This window comes from Saccopteryx leptura, chromosome 5, assembly GCF_036850995.1.
Source record: "Saccopteryx leptura isolate mSacLep1 chromosome 5, mSacLep1_pri_phased_curated, whole genome shotgun sequence".
Taxonomy (NCBI): domain Eukaryota; kingdom Metazoa; phylum Chordata; class Mammalia; order Chiroptera; family Emballonuridae; genus Saccopteryx; species Saccopteryx leptura.
Window position 1 is genome coordinate 106,453,058 of NC_089507.1, and position 19,043 is coordinate 106,472,100.

The following is a 19,043-nucleotide window of genomic DNA, read 5'->3' on the forward strand; positions in this document are numbered from 1 at the left end:
TTTATTCTGCCAAACTTAGCGAAAATCCGAAATAAAGTACTTGGTAAGTAATTATTATTATATGCTTTAACTTGCTGTAGCTCTGCTTTATAAATTTTATAAAGTTACTTCCCTACTTTATAAATCACCATTACTGTGTAACCTGTGGGCAGTTAGAATATTTTACTACTAACAGAGATACAAAAGTGGGCGGTAGGTATAAAAAGGTTGACTACCCCTGGTGTAGAGCCTCATTTGGCATAGATGCTTATGGGAAAAACATCTCAATTATCTATTAATTACAAGGAGTTCAAAATCACTGTTTTAAATATTATTATTTACTAAAGGATTTGAAGTAATCTATATTTCACAATAATAGAAAGAAACAAAAATATGATTTAACTAAATGTATTTTTCACAAAGTTTGGAGAAAAAATATTCAAGTTTATTAAATAAAAGTAGTTTAAAATGAAAATCAAAGTAAACATTAAAATTAATAATGGACTTGCAATTTTAAACATTTATATGCCTTGCTTATGTCAACATAATTTAAATAAGTATTAAAATTAGGCAGATAGAAAAACTACTATTTAAAGGTTTTTTTTAAGTTTTGATATTTTTATTTTATCACTACTTTCTTTTTGAATATAAAAATTGTTGTTACCTATGGAATACTTGGCCTTGAATCCCGTATGAGTGGAGCTGTTGCCAGATCGGAATCTCAAATATATAACCTCTCCTGAGGACAACTGACTGCTGGGCAGAGATGTCCCACAGAACTTGGAAATTATCGGTGCGTTTGAATCAGATCCATCTCGCAACTCAAGATAATTGGACACACAGCTAAAGTGAAAGAAAATTGTGTTTAACATATAAAGACAATTGCTTTAACATATTTTGCTAAAAAAAGATTTCACTCACTTTTTTCCAAGGGCATTATTAAATGATCTTTTCTGGAACAGAAGACACTGTGACAGAGTCACTTTAAGTGGCATGTCACTTCAGAATACTGTATAATAGTTTTGCTAATCATAACAGACCCTTTAGTGAGTAGCTCGAAATGACAGGTTGTACATGGACCACACTGAAGAATATTCACTTGCCTTCCATATCCTATATTCATTTTACAAATTTAAAAGTCATTCTCAAATTACCCCCTGGATATTTTTTTAAAAAATAAGTATTTTATTTCACACGCTGATTCAACACATTTCACCTGACAAAGATGGACTCCCTGTTGACTGTTCTGGGACCTGAGCTGATGAAAATTCTCAGCTAGAATTGTCTATGTCCATATATGAGGACAAGTATTTACCCAATATTTCTTGAGAAAGTCACTCAGCCAATTAATTAATGCTCACTGAGTGGGAGAGTGGCATTGTTTAAGATGTCCAGAAATAGTAAACAAAAGCTCTTGTATCTAAGTTCTATACCACACAAATATTCCTGCAAATACATGCACACTTTTGTGAAATGAAAAAAAACCCCACCAGATTATTTTGTTTTTGTAGCTATTTCTTTTGTGTTCAAAATAATAATACATACATACTTTTTGGTGTGTTATCTCTCAGAATTCTTCTTAAATAGAGATTAGAAATTGTACTATACTTGCTTTAGTCCTGTGTCTGACATTGGTGGCCCCTGGAGTCACATAACACAAATTTCCATTTGTTAAACAGATATTTTATCATTTGTGACACTCAGTATGAGGCCAGGCAAATAAATACTCATCTACCAGAGACACTATATTTTTCCTGTGAGAGGAAGCGCCAATCACATAAATCTCAAACAGCCACCCTCAGGGTCTCTTGAAGGATGTGCACAGGGTCATGAGGGACAATATCTGTGTCCGTAATCTGCTCAGCTGACAGGAGAGAGGCTAGCAGGCAACATTTTCAGGCTGGAGACATTAAGCAGTTCCCTTTTCCATCCCTAGATTTCCTATGCAGCATACATTGCTAAGAAATAAAGAAGGAAATTGTTCTGAGACATGACAGCTAAAAAATATACTAACTCTGGCTAGGAGAAAAATTAAATGAAGGTGACCTACTTAGGTGTTACTTCAATATTGAATTGATCTTCAAACTGTAGCCTTATGAGCTTTCCAGGAGGAGCGGCTATGAGCCAAATGCAGTCAGCATGCTGCGGATAATCGTCTGGGTGGTTGGGGGAGGTCAAGTATCCAACAGAGTCCGCATCATGAATGTAGATATTGCCTCCACAGGCTGTCGGGAAACACAGTTAAATCAATCTGCAGTCTGGAGAAATGATGCAATCAACTGCCACGATAATTTTTAAAACTCTCTTTATCTGTATTTCCAATCTCAATTTCCTTTCCTCTAAAATTGCATTTATTTACTTTTGGCAAATAAATTCTGAATTTGCTATCAAGGGAGCTACCAAGTGTTTCACTTTTTAATTTGCCAAACTATTCAATACATAGTCTTTTGGAAGTTTCACTTTTCCTTAAAGATGACAAAATGACTACTGTGCACAGTGCATGCAGTAGAACATCACAGAAGCACCACTATATACCCACCACTTAAATAAGCATGTCAGCGCACTAGTACTTAGAACTGCCCGCTGACTGCTCAGTTCAGTAGAATGCTGCAGAGCTATAGTCATAATGTGCTTAAAGGACAGCAGATCACACTTGCATGACTCTGTGGGCATTCACTCATTACGTTTCTTTGGGATCTAGATGCATTTGAAGAGCAAGAGATGAATGGCAGGAGAGAATTTATTAGCCAGTTTTTTTGTAAGAAGAAAATTAGGTTTTTATACATTTCTAAAAGACCAAAGTATTATGTAAAAAATACTTTGATTTTATCAACAAACTGTTAGCAATCTCCAACAAACCAAGCAATAACCTGGCTAACTTGGGTATTACAATGCCAATGAAATTTACCTGTCCAATACCTTAGTCTAGTGGTTCTCAAACTTTTTGAAGTTGGGGCGCATTTAAAATCCTATAAATAATTGTAGGTGCACTATGTACAAATTTTTGAGAAATATGTTATAATAATTAAGTCAAATATTTTTTTGCGTGGCAGAGACAGAGAGAGTCAGAGATAGGGACAGATAGGAACAGACAGGAAGGGAGAGAGATGAGAAACATCAATTCTTTGTTGCAGTTCCTTAGTTGTTCATTTATTGATTTCTCATATGTGCCTTGACCAGTGGCTACAGCAGACTGAGTGACCCCTTGCTCGAGTCTGTGACCTTGGGCTCAAGCTGGTGAGCCCTGCTTAAACCAGATGAGCCCGTGCTCAAGCTGGCAACCTTGGGGTCTCGAACCTGGGTCTTCCATATCTCAGTCCGATGCTCTACCCACTGCGCCACTGCCTGGTCAGGCTAATTAAGTAAATATTAAAGAAAAAAATATAAAGTTCAAGTGTGCTTTTATGGTAATTAAACAAAATAAATATGACAAAATTAAATTTATTCTGACATTAAAAACATTTTTATGTTATATTTTTGTTATGTTTTTTAGAATTCATAAAAAAGAGGGCTTAAAAAATTTAAAAAACGACAAAAAAGTTATCTTTTTATATATGTAAAAGTATATATATCATTCTCAGTAAGATTTAGTAAATTCAGCAGGTCTCAGTTGTGAATGTGTTAAGTTTTTTCATTCTTGTGTTTATGAGAAACATGAGCCTGATGTGTCCTAGCTATTTCTTCAATGTTTGGGCATATATTTGAAAGGCAAACTCTCATTTCCTCATCAATACATTGAAGAATTCTTCTCTTTTTACTCTTAATTGTGTTGAGTGCAGAAAACCCCACCATATATATCATCTTAACTACACCAAACAAAGGATAGAAGAAATTTGCCTCTAGTCTTTCTGGGGAACATGAGGGGTAATGTAAACAATACAGCACCACAGCTTAACAGCCTTTTGCAACCTAATCAGGCAAGTGAGGTGGGGGGTTGGGCAGACTGTCAGCTTACAACCAATTTCCACACCTCTGTCCCCCCAAAATCTAAACTCCAAAACCCCTGTTGGTTTTTTGGTCCCCAACAGTCACATATTTCTCTGGAATACCATAGGGTGCACCTGGAAATCTTCTAGGGCACACCAGTGTGCCCTGGCGCACACTTTGAGAACCACTGCCTTGTCTCACAGATACTGGATCTGCTATATTTCATTGCCATTTATCTCCACGGTCATTCAGCTATTTATGGTCATTTCCTGAGTTTTGTCATTACCCAGAAGTCCTTCATCTCTGAAACCTTAAAATGTAAATTTCTTTGATTGCCTTTAACTTTCTCACTCTTGGTCTTTCCTTTAGAATTCTTGCAAAATTTCAAATTCATGGTTGTAGTCAATTCAAATCATTCATTGACATTTCTGCCACTACAAATACATGTTCTTCAATCTCAGCACTGCCAAGCAATTCCCCCATTTCTTTTCATATAAGTTACAACAGCTATTTAATACTTGACTATATGCACTAAACCCTTCATTTTCACCATTTCCTTCCTACTCTCAGCACTGAACTTAGAATTCTCCTTTAGAAAAAAAGTAGAAGTCAGATGAGACATCCTTCAATTTGTGACCCCTTCTTTTTTACCGTCCTTCATAAAGTAATTTGTTTCTATGCCCTCCTTTATCTTCCCTCGTACATTGTCTTCCTGTATCTTTGGGCCGGGCTCCCATTCCACTCTTGCCTCCTCAGGGGCCTTGCCCTATTTCATCTCTCCACTGTGCTTTTTATCTCTCTCCCCACCCCACCCCCACTCCTCCTTGCTCTATTGAGCTTCTCATATATCACAAGTTCAAGTCATTTACAGCCAGTGTCTTTACTTCCTCACCACCCTCTTTTTTTTATCTTCTTCATCCTCCCTTTACTTTTTAACTCTACGAAGGCAATCTTGCCCAGGTCTGCCCTCACAGCTGCGTACCTAAAGGACTTAATCTTTAGTCTATCTCCATAGCATTTAACATGGCTCCTAGACATTTCTTCTTTACATTTTGTCCCTTAGCTTCTTGGACATTAAACTCTCCTCTCCCCATTTTAGCCCTCGCACCATTCCTCCTTTGGTCCCTGAGTGCCTCTTCCTGAGACACTCCTGGCATTGCTGGAGGTCCTGAGGGGTCCCTCTGTCGGCCCTGCATCTTCTCAATTGAAATAATTTTAAATAATTTTCTGATTAATGACATTTATCCTCATGACAAACTTCAACCATTCTGCTGATGATTCACATATTTTTAGATTCAGTCCAGTCCATGTTCTGACCATTAGACTCCTATTCAAACAGCTTATGAGACATCTCCAATGGATGTAATTAAGAGATTTTAAACTGACCACATCCCAAACTGACCTTATTATCTACTCACCATCTAGAGGTCCACATATGAGTTAACAATAGTATCATCTTCCCTTTTTACTGACTCCCTATCCATCTTCACTATCTCATTTTTCTCCTTAATACTTTTTATCATATGACATACTGTATATCATATATATAATCTGAGTTTAACACTAAAATTAAGCTCCATGAGGACATGGACTTTACTTGTTTACTGCAGTACTTCCAGGACCTAGTATAATGTCTATCACATAACAAGTTCTTAATAAATGTTTGTAAAATAAACATACCCACCCAGCCAGAATCCTACTGGCCATCCATGGTGCCTCCCATTCCTTCCTTCTCTCCCACATCCAACTCAATTCCATATTTATAACATCCTTCAACATGCCTTCTCTTCTACATTCTTGCTAACATGGCCTAATACTAGTCTCCTGAATTACTCTTTCGTCTGGTCTCCTGCCTTGGCCTTTCCCCTTGTGATGTGTTTGCAGTGCTGCAGCCACACTGATGTTTCTAGTCTGAACATGCCACTCATGATTTGGATTAAATATTTTCAAGGGCTCCCTACTGCCTTTCAGTTAAAATCATAACTCCTTACAGTGGAGCTACAGCCCTTAGCATCATTATTCCTGCCTACCTTATCACCGTGGTATTTACCTCCTCTGACTGTTCTTCAGCAGTAGTGAGTTCTTTCCAAGCTGTGGCTATGCCTTATTGCATAACTATTGAGACTTTATATGTTGTCATGTCTTTTCCTCACTGACTGGTGTCACTCTATTCATCTCCTTCCTCTGCAGCCTTCTCTGATCCTGTAGGCGAGGCTGTTTCTCTTAGGCGTTTGCATAGCTCCTGATGCATTCCTCTGTCTAGCACTTACAATGCCATGTTCTAAGTGTACTTCTGCTCTTCTGTCTCCTCCATTGCACTGTGAACTCCTGGACAAAATTTGGTAGTTTGCAAGGTGTAAAGCACTTGGTAAATACTTGATTGATTAATTAATTAACAACTCAATTAATTGATGAAAATGAAGAAAATTGAGAATGGGACCATGGAAATCTCAACCAAACATACTGAAGGAGCGCCTCTGGGGGAAGATGGTATAGAGCAGGGGTCAGGAAGCTTTTTGGCTGAGAGAGCCATGAACGCCACATATTTTAAAATGTAATTCCATGAGAGCCATACAACGACCCATGTACATTATGCATTGTCCAATAAACATTTGGTGTTGTCCCGGAGGACAGCTGTGATTGACTCCAGCCACCCGCAACCATGAACATGAGCGGTAGGAAAGAATGGATTGTAATACATGAGAATGTTTTATATTTTTAACATTATTATTTTTTTATTAAAGATTTGTCTGCAAGCCAGATGCAGCCATCAAAAGAACCACATTGGGCTCACAAGCCATAGGTTCCCGACCCCTGATATAGAACTAGGAAAATCTGGTGTCAGAAGTCATTTCCTGCCCTGGCTGGTTGGCTCAGTGGTAGAGCATTGGCCTGGTGTGTGGATGTCCCAGGTTCAATTCCCAGTTAGGGCACACAGGAGAAGTGATCATCTGCTTCTCCACCCCTCCCCTTTCTCTCTTTCACTTTCTCTCTCTGTCTGACTCTTCCTCTCCTGCAGCCATGGCTTAATTGGTTCAAGCAAAGTTGGCTTCCGGGCTGAGGATGGCTCTAAGGACTCTGCCTCGGGCACTAAAAATATGGCTCCATTCCTGAGCAATGGAGTAGTGGCCTCAGATAGGCAGAGCATCAACCCCTAGTGGGCTTGCCAGGTGGATCCGGTCGCGCACATGTGGGAGTATGTCTCTCTGCCTCCCTTCCACTCACTAAGTCTAAGGCTGACTGTATCCTTAGGGAAAATTGTTGAATTGGAGTTAAGAGAAATGAGAGTGATCAAATTGTTGGAGCTGCCTAACAATAGGTTTTGAAATGAAAAGACGGATAAGACCAATAATAAGGTCAGAGAGATGATGAGGAGGGAATAGTCACACCAGTCTTGCAGGAATAGAGGGTCCACAAAGGGATAATGGAAGAGTCACAGTGTTTGCAATAGTCCTTTAGTATAGCTGAATTTTTACTAAATGTTGATTTTAAAACTATAATTCAAGACTGAGTTTAGCATGGGTGAAGATGGAGAATTAAAATTCTGTGCAGTGGGTTGAAGTCTTCTCACTGGACACAGACATTGTAACTCTACAAAGTCAGGACCAGGTGAAGTCTTGCCCAGTCATGACTCAATAGCCAAATTCCCCGTGGAGACAGGGAGGGACCACAAACCCCTGGCCTGAAATGTCATGGTGCTTGTGTCACAGAGCTGTTTAAAGGCTCCTTTCAAGTACCAGAGCCAAGTGTGCTGAGAAGTGACAGAGGGACATTCCCTGTGGACATAGGGATGATCTTCTGAATCCATTGGAGGAGACATTTTTTTCCCTGTCCTGAAGTGAAGATATGCTGACATTTTAAATTCTCATATTTTGAATAATGTCTAATAAAACATATAAAGTCATAGATTAATATGTATTTTGAAATATATTCAGGAATCTGAGATTGAGATCATAAACTTATCTGGAAATCCATATTATCTAAGTTTGAAGCAAAGACGTCCTCTCTACTGATACTACGCCCTTGTTTGAAGTTATGCTTATTTACTTATTTATTCTATTAAATATTATGTAAAAATAAGTATCACAATATATAAATATAATTATAATCAAGTATAAATAAGTAAAGGTAATTAAATAAAGATCACTACTGTAACATATAATTAAAGGGGTAATAAAATCAGAAGATTATGTGTTCATTTAAAAGGAAACACACAAGCAATTACAAAACAATGTAATTATCATTCTTACAATGTTTCTACAAGTAAATGTAACTTATAATTAGACATTTTATAATGAGAAGTCTAAGGAATTTCAGAGGATCATTAAGATCAGCTTAATTTATACTCATGAAGAAATTTACTTTGTTCATTCTCTTTTTGTGTGGTCTTGGAAAAAATACAATATAAGCCTCATTTTACTTATCTATAGAAAGGGAACAATGACACCTTCTAAAAAGAAGTCATGATGAGATTTAGCATAAAGTTACTCTTATTCCAGAAAAGAAAATTTTACATATTTTTTCTTGAGTTTATTTAAACAAGGAAGACCAAACAGCTGCAGGAAAAGTATAGACATTAATCCCAGTAAAAAGACTTACCTAAACTCTTTGCTTCATATCTGATCTTAAATCCTTGCCCTCCATTGCTATTACCAGAAATGAACTGAACAAACATTTGATTATCTGAGGTGAAGAGGGTGGACGAAGGATGACTTCCACAAAAATGACCATTTCCTCCATGGGGTCCCAAGGGCGGAGAATCGATATCAGGTCCATTTTTTAGCTGGAAACACAAATTAAAACTGTATGGATTCCTTTATAGTAATAAATAAGAAATGCAAACGTTCTATTGGTTTATGTTCCAGGAGAGAAAAAAAAAAAAAAAATCACCATTTTGTTTTCTTAATGAGGTCTGCAGAGAAAGTAATTAGGAAAAGCAGCAAACAAGACCTACCACCAAGTAGTCCCCCTGGTTACAAGAAGAGTCCCTGTTTGGAATCTGGAAGGGCTGTTCAAAATGGACAGCGACGGTCAGACCACTTGGAACCAGGACGTGCCATGAGCAGTTGAGGTGCGGAGGGTAGGTCTCTGGATAGTTGGGTGACATGATAATTCCTCTGCTTGCATGCAAATATCCACCACAACCTTCCCAAGAAGAAACAAAAATATAATAATTTTTGAATTGAAAAATTTAAAAAAATTATTTAAATAACATTTACAACTATATTTTTAGGCATTTCTGTGTTCCTTGAGGATTTTCAAACTTAGGCAACTGAAACTAAAGCCAAAGTGTAGAAAATGATTAGCACAAGTATTTCTTGAGAGCACACTATTGGGTACTCGTTTTGGTGTTTCTGCCAGAGCTGGGAAAGGGAAATTAGCAACAGAGACACATCCCTTTCATAAAGCTTGGGGAGGTGTAGGAAATGGTGGGAGTCAAGAGTTCCATTTTCCACATGGCAACTTTTTGTATCATGTGCTGTCACACACACATACATGTGATACCTGAGAAAGAATGAGAGGCTGGGAGTTAAGAAAAGAGAGTATCGGAGTGACGTCACGGAAATGGCGCCGTGAGCAGCGCGTCCGACAGATCTCCCCAAAATCACAACAAATTTATCAACTAGAAACAGGAAAATTTATCTTCGGAGCATTACGAAGTTCCACACAAACTGAAAGCAAAAGGACTGTTATCACTCGAATCTGAGAGACGAGGGTGTGGAGGAAGCTACCGCAGGGGACGTTCATTCAAGCCGCGAGGAAGTGCGCCTGTGGTAAGTCATCCCGCACTCGGGAGCCGCGAGCAGCAGCCGCCGCCAGCCGCGCACGGGGAGCGGGAGAGGCCCCAGGGCGGTATTCCCTACTTGGGAGATTCTCTCCGCGGGCGGGGCACCTCACCCAGCCATTCAAGCTAACAATCAAGCGTTGGGGGAGGGGCGCGCGCAGGCAGCCTGAAATACCTTCAGGAGCACAGCTGCGACCCAATTACTAAAATTAACTTAACCCGTGAAATCTGCGCACCCTCGGTTCTAACTGATAAGATCTCTCTCGGTTCACCGACCCAAGACAAGAGGCGTGATATTTTTTAGTGCCTCTCGCTAAAGGGGCGGGGGCAACTTCTGATTGATAGAGCCTCCATATTCAGGGATAAACGCTAACAAGAAGGACTTGGCAGATAATAAGATCTATACCACACTAGTCGCAAGCAGAGACTAGTGCCTCTTCTTACCAGCCAAAACAGGCTACAAAGTGTGGAAAGCCTGGGTTGAGAGGTCCAACGGAATGCTAGGCGCTGAACAGTCACCTTGACAACAATTGACTCCCACCCCCGCCTGATTACACTGGAGGCCCTGACTGTCAGAGCCCTTCCCAAAGCCTTGCACTGAGTGGGGATAGAGTGGGGATTTCCCAGCTCTTTGAGCCTCTTACTCCTCAGGCAGAAGCAGTGGCAGCCTTATAGCTGGATCACCAGGCTGCTAATTCAGGAAGGGGGGACTAGGAGAGAGAATCCACGAAAGCAAACTCTCTCATCGTTGGACCCTGCAAACGCCAACAAGCCTTGACTACCAGCAAGACTAAAGCCAATTATATGACATTGCCATAGAATCCCATCAACTGCAAATCCCTACCTAAGTGTGACACAGGGGCAGAGCCTGGGGTATAGAGTCACCGACCAGGAAGAGGGAGAGAAAAGAAAAAGGAAGAAGTTAACCTCTCAAAATCAAGAAAAATTCACAGACTTTACAACTTGATCCACTAATTTTTTTTGTTGTTGTTGTTTGTTTCTTCTATCTTATTGCCTTTATTTCCTCCACCTCGGTCCTTCTATTCTCTGCCCATCTTATGCTTCCCTTTTCTTGAACTACACTACCCATGAGTGTTACATTTCATTTCTCTTCTTCATCCTCACCCTCCTTTAAGGTTATACTCCAAAACACTTAACTCTCACTCTCTCCTCTTTTGTTTTTTTTTGTCTTGCTTTATTTTGTCTTTTTTCTCTTCCTATTTTATTTCTTCCTTTGTTTTTCTCTTTTTCTTATTTTTTCCTTTCTATTCGTTTTTTCTTTTCTCATTTTACTTTCCTCCCATTTAATCCTCAATCATGAACAAATTAGTTAATTTGGGACTCAAGGCTTTTTTTGGGCTTTATTTTTCTTTTTTGCTTTTGTTTTTATTTTTTTTCTTGTTTGTTTATTTTTGTGGCATTCTGGGTCCTCCCAACCCAAGGTCTCCATTGCATTTAGTCTTTGCTCCACTTAATACAACAGATTTTTACTTATTATTTTTATTTTTTTTTCTTCTTTATTATTCTTTTTTGGTCCTTTTTTCTGGTTCCCTCTTATCCCTCTCATTATATCTCTTAGTTGACCATCACTTACAAGCAAATCATCTTATGCTTGTCTAAGATTTTTTTTTTTTTTTTTTGCATTTAATAGGTCCCTACTCCCTTTTTTTGCCCCTTGAACTCTTCACCCCAAATCAGGCCCTCCATTATAGGCACAATATTTCCCTGAGGAGGGGAGAGGAGGGAAAGAGAAGAAAGAAAAAAGGGGGAAATAATAAATTATTACTGTTTTTTTTGTGGGGTGTTTTACCTTTTTTTTTTTTTTTTTTTTTTTTTTTTACTTTTTACTCTTTATTAATTCTAATTAGTGCTATCAACAAGACCACCCTCAGATGCCGATAAAAAAGAGGAAATCGAATATTATGGATACAAAAGAAAGAGAGGTAACACAAATAGATGTGGAAAAATCTATGGAGAAAAGACTTAACATATTGGAAGCCTTGGAGCTAAATGACAGAGAATTTAGAATAGAAATCTTAAAAATACTCAGAGATATACAAGAAAACACAGAAAGGCAATATAGGGAGATCAGAAAACAACTCAATGAACACAAAGAATATATTACCAAGGAAATTGAAACTATAAAAACAAATCAAACAGAAATGAAAAACTCAATTCACGAGCTGAAAAATGAGGTAACAAGCTTAGCTAGCAGAACAACCCAGATTGAAGATAGGATTATTGAAATAGAAGAAAAACAACTTGAGGCACAACAGAGAGAAGAAGAAAGAGACTCAAAAATAATAAAAAACGAGAAAGCCCTACAGGAATTATCTGACTCCATCAGAAAGAATACCATAAGAATAATAGGTATATCAGAGGGAGAAGAAAAAGAAAATGGAATGGAGAATATACTCAAACAAATAATAGACGAGAACTTCCCAAGCCTGTGGAAAGAACTAAAGCCTCAAATTCAAGAAGCAAACAGAACACCGAGTTTTCTTAACCCCAACAAACCCACTCCAAGGCACATCATAATAAAGATGACACAAACCAATGACAAAGAAAAAATTCTCAAGGCAGCCAGGGAAAAGAAGAGTACAACATATAAAGGAAGGCCTATTAGATTATCATCAGATTTCTCAGCAGAAACTCTACAAGCTAGAAGAGAGTGGACCCCAATATTTAAAGCCCTGAAAGAGAGGAACTTTCAGCCAAGAATACTATACCCATCAAAGCTATCCTTCAAGTACGAAGGAGATATAAAAACATTCACAAATACAGAAAAGATGAGAGAATTTATCACGAGAAAGCCCCCACTCCAGGAAATACTAAAGGGGGTTTTCCAACCAGATTCAAAGAACAAAAGAAAACAACACCACAAGTAACAGCTCCACCAAGAACACAATAAAACCAAACTTAAACTGTGACAACAAAGGAAAAAAAAAGGGGGGAGAGAATGGAGATTAAGAGTAGCAAAGGACGATGAAGTGCAGAAATACTTATAAGATAGGGTACTACAATGAATATGGTAGGTACCCTTTTCATTACTTAATGGTAACCACCCTAGAAAAAACCACCACAAAAACACATGACTTAAAAAAGGTAGCAACAGAGGAAAGAAGTATGGAACACAAACAAACAGAAACAAATGATAGAAAAACAAAAGAGAAGAATCAAACTAGATACAAAACTAACAGAAAGCAATTTATAAAATGGCAGTAGGGAACCCACAAGTGTCAATAATTACACTAAATGTAAATGGATTAAACTTACCAATAAAAAGACACAGAGTAGCAGAATGGATTAAAAAAGAAAATCCAACTATATGCTGCCTACAAGAAACACATCTAAGCAACAAGGATAAAAACAAATTCAAAGTGAAAGGCTGGAAAACAATACTCCAAGCAAACAACACCCAAAAAAAAAGCAGGTGTAGCAATACTCATATCTGATAATGCTGACTACAAGACAGAAAAAGTACTCAGAGACAAAAATGGTCACTTCATAATGATTAAGGGGACACTGAATCAAGAAGACATAACAATCCTTAATATATATGCACCAAACCAAGGAGCACCAAAATATATAAGACAGCTACTTATTGACCTTAAAACAAAAACTAACAAAAATACAATCATACTTGGAGACCTCAATACACTGCTGACGGCTCTAGATCGGTCATCCAAACAGAGAATCAATAAAGATATAGTGGCCTTAAACGAAATACTAGAACACCTGGATATGATAGACATCTACAGGACACTTCATCCCAAAGCGACAGAGTATACATTTTTCTCTAGTGTACATGGAACATTCTCAAGAATTGACCATATGTTGGGCCACAAAGACAATATCAGCAAATTTAGAAAAATTGAAATTGTACCAAGCATATTTTCTGATCATAAAGCCTTGAAACTAGAATTCAACTGCAAAAAAGAGGGGGAAAAACCCACAAAAATGTGGAAACTAAACAACATACTTCTAAAAAATGAATGGGTCAAAGAAGAAATAAGCGCAGAGATCAAAAGATACATACAGACAAATGAAAATGAAAATACGACATATCAGAATCTCTGGGATGCAGCAAAAGCAGTAATAAGAGGAAAGTTCATATCACTTCAGGCCTATATGAACAAACAAGAGAGAGCCGAAGTAAACCACTTAACTTCACACCTTAAGGAACTAGAAAAAGAAGAACAAAGACAACCCAAAACCAGCCGAAGAAAGGAGATAATAAAAATCAGAGCAGAAATAAATGAAATAGAGAACAGAAAAACTATAGAAAAAATCAATAAAACAAGGAGCTGGTTCTTTGAAAAGATCAACAAAATTGACAAACCCTTGGCAAGACTCACCAAGGAAAAAAGGCACAGGACTCAAATAAATAAAATCCAAAATGAAAGAGGAGAGATCACCACAGACATCATAGATATACAAAGAATTATTGTAGAATACTATGAAAAATTATATGCCACCAAATACAACAATCTAGAAGAAATGGATAAATTCCTAGAACAATACAACCTTCCTAGACTGAGTCATGAAGAAGCAGAAAGCCTAAACAGACCAATCAGCAGGGAGGAAATAGAAAAAACTATTAAAAACCTCCCCAAAAATAAAAGTCCAGGCCCAGACGGTTATACTAGTGAATTCTATCAAACATTCAAAGAAGACTTGGTTCCTATTCTACTCAAAGTCTTCCAAAAAATTGAAGAAGAAGCAATACTTCCAAACACATTTTAGGAGGCCAACATAACCCTCATACCAAAACCAGGCAAGGATGGCACAAAGAAAGAAAACTACAGACCAATATCTCTAATGAATACAGATACTAAAATTCTAAACAAAATACTGGCAAACCGAATACAGCAACATATTAAAAAAATAATACATCATGATCAAGTGGGATTCATCCCAGAATCTCAAGGATGGTTCAACATACGCAAAACGGTTAACGTAATACACCATATCAACAAAACAAAGAACAAAAACCACATGATCTTATCAATAGATGCAGAAAAGGCTTTTGATAAAATACAACACAATTTTATGTTTAAGACTCTCAACAAAATGGGTATAGAAGGAAAATATCTCAACATGATAAAGGCCATATATGATAAACCATCAGCCAACATCATTTTAAACGGCATAAAACTGAGGACTTTCTACCTTAAATCAGGAACAAGACAGGGTTGTCCACTCTCTCCACTCTTATTTAACGTGGTGCTAGAAGTTCTGGCCAGAGCAATCAGACAAGACAAAGAAATAAAAGGCATCCATATTGGAAAAGAAGAAGTAAAGGTATCACTTTTTGCTGATGATATGATCCTATACATCGAAAACCCGAAGGACTCCACAAAAAGATTATTAGAAACAATAAACCAATACAGTAAGGTCGCAGGATACAAAATTAACATACAGAAGTCCATAGCCTTTCTCTATGCCAACAATGAAATATTAGAAAACGAACTCAAAAAAATAATCCCCTTCACGATTGCAACAAAAAAAATAAAATATCTAGGAATAAACATCACAAAGAATGTAAAGGACCTATATAATGAAAATTACAAAGCATTGTTAAGGGAAATCGAAAAAGATACAATGAGATGGAAAAATATTCCTTGTTCTTGGATAGGAAGAATAAATATAATCAAAATGGCCATATTACCCAAAGCAATATACAAATTTAATGCAATTCCCATCAAAATCCCTATGAGATTTTTTAAAGAAATGGAACAAAAAATCATCAGATTTATATGGAACTATAAAAAACCCCGAATAGCCAAAACAATCCTAAGGAAAAAGAATGAAGCTGGGGGCATTACAATACCTGACTTTAAACTATATTATAGGGCCACAATAATCAAAACAGCATGGTATTGGCAGAAGAATAGACACTCAGACCAATGGAACAGAATAGAAAGCCCAGAAATAAAACCACATATATATGGTCAAATAATCTTTGATAAAGGGGCCAACAACACACAATGGAGAAAAGAAAGCCTCTTCAACAAATGGTGTTGGGAAAACTGGAAAGCCACATGCAAAAGACTGAAACTCGACTACAGCCTGTCCCCGTGTACTAAAATTAATTCAAAATGGATCAAAGACCTAAATATAAGACCTGAAACAATAAAGTACATAGAAGAAGACATAGGTACTAAACTCATGGACCTGGGTTTTAAAGAACATTTTATGAACTTGACTCCAATGGCAAGAGAAGTGAAGGCAAAGATAAATGAATGGGACTACATCAGAATAAAAAGTTTTTGCTCAGCAAGAGAAACTGATATAAAAATAAACAGAAAGCCAACTAAATGGGAAATGATATTTTCAAACAACAGCTCAGATAAGGGCCTAATTTCCAAAATTTACAAAGAACTCATAAAACTCAACAACAAACAAACAAACAATCCAATAAAAAAATGGGAAGAAGACATGAATAGACACTTCTCCCAGGAAGAGATACAAATGGCCAACAGATATATGAAAAGATGCTCAGCTTCATTAGTTATTAGAGAAATGCAAATCAAAACTACAATGAGATACCACCTCACCCCTGTTAGATTAGCTATTATCAACAAGACGGGTAATAGCAAATGTTGGAGAGGCTGTGGAGAAAAAGGAACCCTCATTCACTGTTGGTGGGACTGTAAAGTAGTACAACCATTATGGAGGAAAGTATGGTGGTTCCTCAAAAAACTGCAAATAGAACTACCTTATGACCCAGCAATCCCTCTACTGGGTATATACCCCAAAACCTCAGAAACATTGATACGTGAAGACACATGTAGCCCCATGTTCATTGCAGCACTGTTCACAGTGGCCAAGACATGGAAACAACCAAAAAGCCCTTCAATAGAAGACTGGATAAAGAAGATGTGGCACATATACACTATGGAATACTACTCAGCCATAAGAAATGATGACATCAGATCATTTACAGCAAAATGGTGGGATCTTGATAACATTATAAGGAGTGAAATAAGTAAATCAGAAAAAAACAAGAACTACATGATTCCATACATTGGTGGAACATAAAAATGAGACTAAGAGACATGGACAAGAGTGTGGTGGTTACCAGGGGTGGGGGGAGGGAGGACAGGGGGAGAGTTAGGGGGAGGGGGAGGGGCACAGAGAACTAGATAGAGGGTGGCGAAGGACAATCTGACTTTGGGCGAGGGGTATGCAACATAATTTAATGACAAGGTAACCTAGACATGTTTTCTTTGAATATATGTACCCTGATTTATTAATGTCATCCCATTACCATTAATAAAAATTTATTAAAAAAAATAAAAAAATAAAAAAAGAAAAAAAAGAAAAGAGAGTAGGCAGAGCAGACAGTAATTTGCCAGTTGTCAGGGACTGATCTGCTCATCAGAGAGCAGAGAGTTCATACAACTATAGGGTTAGATTGCAGAGGTGGACATTTATCTTAGGTCTGTCTGATTCCAAAGCCCATTCTGTTAAACCACTATGCAAGCCTGCCACCCTCGAGTGTGAGTGAGGCAGTTTATCTGCACCTGTTGTCTACTCTATGAAAGGCACAACTAATAGTGGACAGAATGTTAATTTTTAAGGTCTAGATTGAGAATCTACCCTAAAATTATGTTTTTCAGTTAAAAACATGAGAGTCTTTTGATTTTCCATATTTCATGAACTACTTCTTGAACTTTAATGTAGTTTGGATTGAGAGTTATTATTGGGCTACACATTTGTCAAGTTATGGAAATCTCAATCACACTACACATGATTGACTGTCGTATACCGTTCACATTCTCTGATTCAGCAAGTCCCTATTTCAAGACTTACAGACTTTTTCCATTACTCTTCAAAAGAATTATTTCGACCAAGGGATTTATGAAGATATCTTCTGTACTGCTCTCACTGGTTGTTTCTGAGACTGATGATAGCTGTAGCTTATTACCCCATTGATACATTATGGCTTTGTGCTGTCTCGTAGTTCCAGCCACAGCTAGTCTGAAACTTTGTTTTAAAGATCTTTCTCTTGTGCCTATTCTGGGTGGAGGGGAGATACCCCAACCCAGACCTGAAGGCAGGAAATCCTTTGGTACTTCTTGGCCAGTTTCTCGCATTGGGATCTGACACAAGGATCGCCACCCAGAGGCTGGGCTCTGATGTACAATAAACCCATGAACTGGCATGGAAAAATGAGCAGAGTATATTAAGGAGAGAGCAAGAGATAGTTGAGATGAAATGAACTGAGGCAAGAAACTGCTCAGGACACATTACCCTTCTGGAAGGATGCGTTAAAGCCCGCTCCGGTGATACTGAAGTCCGAGGTGAACCGCAGCCACATGTTCTCTCCAGTGGACCAGATGGGTCCAGGGGTCCTTCTGCCACAGAGGACTGCTAGCTGCGGGGCCCTGTCATTGTCTCCTAGGGACAAAGAAGGGAAACACCAGCATGAAAACATGTCTTCAGAGTCCCCTTCACCATCATTGCCACCCAACCCAAAGCAGCTCACACATTTTTCTAACATCACCACCGTAGCAAGTGCAAGGACACTCCAGGGACAACATCGCTGTGGCTCCAGTTTTAATGAAGCCACCTGCCTTTTTCTTTACCCTTTCTGATGGAGACTTCTTTGACAGTTTCCACTACCTTTCTAAAAACCAGCTGACAGTTCTTTTTTTTTTTTTTTCAGCTGACAGTTCTTGCTGGCACAAAACTCCAAAGTCAGGGCACATGAGATTGGGAATGATTGTGGACCAATGCTGATGGGTGTCTTAGACACCGATATAAATTATTTTGATTGCTTAAGGTCAGGTGTCGAAAAGAAAAAAGGTTGATTCTTTGGCCTCAGATCCTATACTAATGTTACAAGGTCATTTGCTGAGATGTGTGCCTTCTGCTCCAGAGGTGTTCTCGTTTTTCTTGTTTTTACCCTTCATTAGTTTGTTTTGCTGTTAAAAGGACATACTTTTATGTCTATGTGTGGAGGATAAGAAAAAATAAACTCCGCAAGTGAGCTCCTCCAGAGACACAAAGAAAAGCTGGGTCACCTGATGGCCCTTTCTCCTTTGGCTTATCTTAGATAAGTCTCAGTCAAAGCAACTGTGACAGTCAAAGCTGGAATGAAGCAAAGGAAATTAGAATAACCTTGGGTTCCTTGGGCGGCAAAACACATTGTGTTTTTGTTCTTTCCTGAAGGCAGAGAATTAATGAATTTCAAGCTTAAAAAAACCAGAAATAGAATATGAGACATGAAGAAATTTGCCCTTTCACACAACCAGCAAAATGAATCCTTTTGACACTGACTACTATCTAAAACTCACTCATTATTAATTACTTTAGTAAACAAGTTATTTTCTGTAATTACAAA

At 38.0% G+C, this 19,043-nt stretch overlaps 1 protein-coding gene across 1 annotated transcript in view; it reads right to left on the minus strand.

Annotated features, from left to right (window-relative positions):
- CUBN (cubilin) overlaps window positions 1-19,043 on the minus strand; it is a 306,316-nt gene that overhangs the window by 94,486 nt on the left and 192,787 nt on the right. Inside the window, exons 41-45 of the mRNA XM_066384573.1 lie at window positions 17,951-18,097; window positions 8,861-9,051; window positions 8,506-8,689; window positions 2,030-2,204; window positions 644-822 (exon numbers count right to left, since the gene is read on the minus strand). Coding sequence (XP_066240670.1) covers window positions 644-822; window positions 2,030-2,204; window positions 8,506-8,689; window positions 8,861-9,051; window positions 17,951-18,097 — 876 coding nt within the window. The remainder of the gene's footprint in view (window positions 1-643; window positions 823-2,029; window positions 2,205-8,505; window positions 8,690-8,860; window positions 9,052-17,950; window positions 18,098-19,043) is intronic.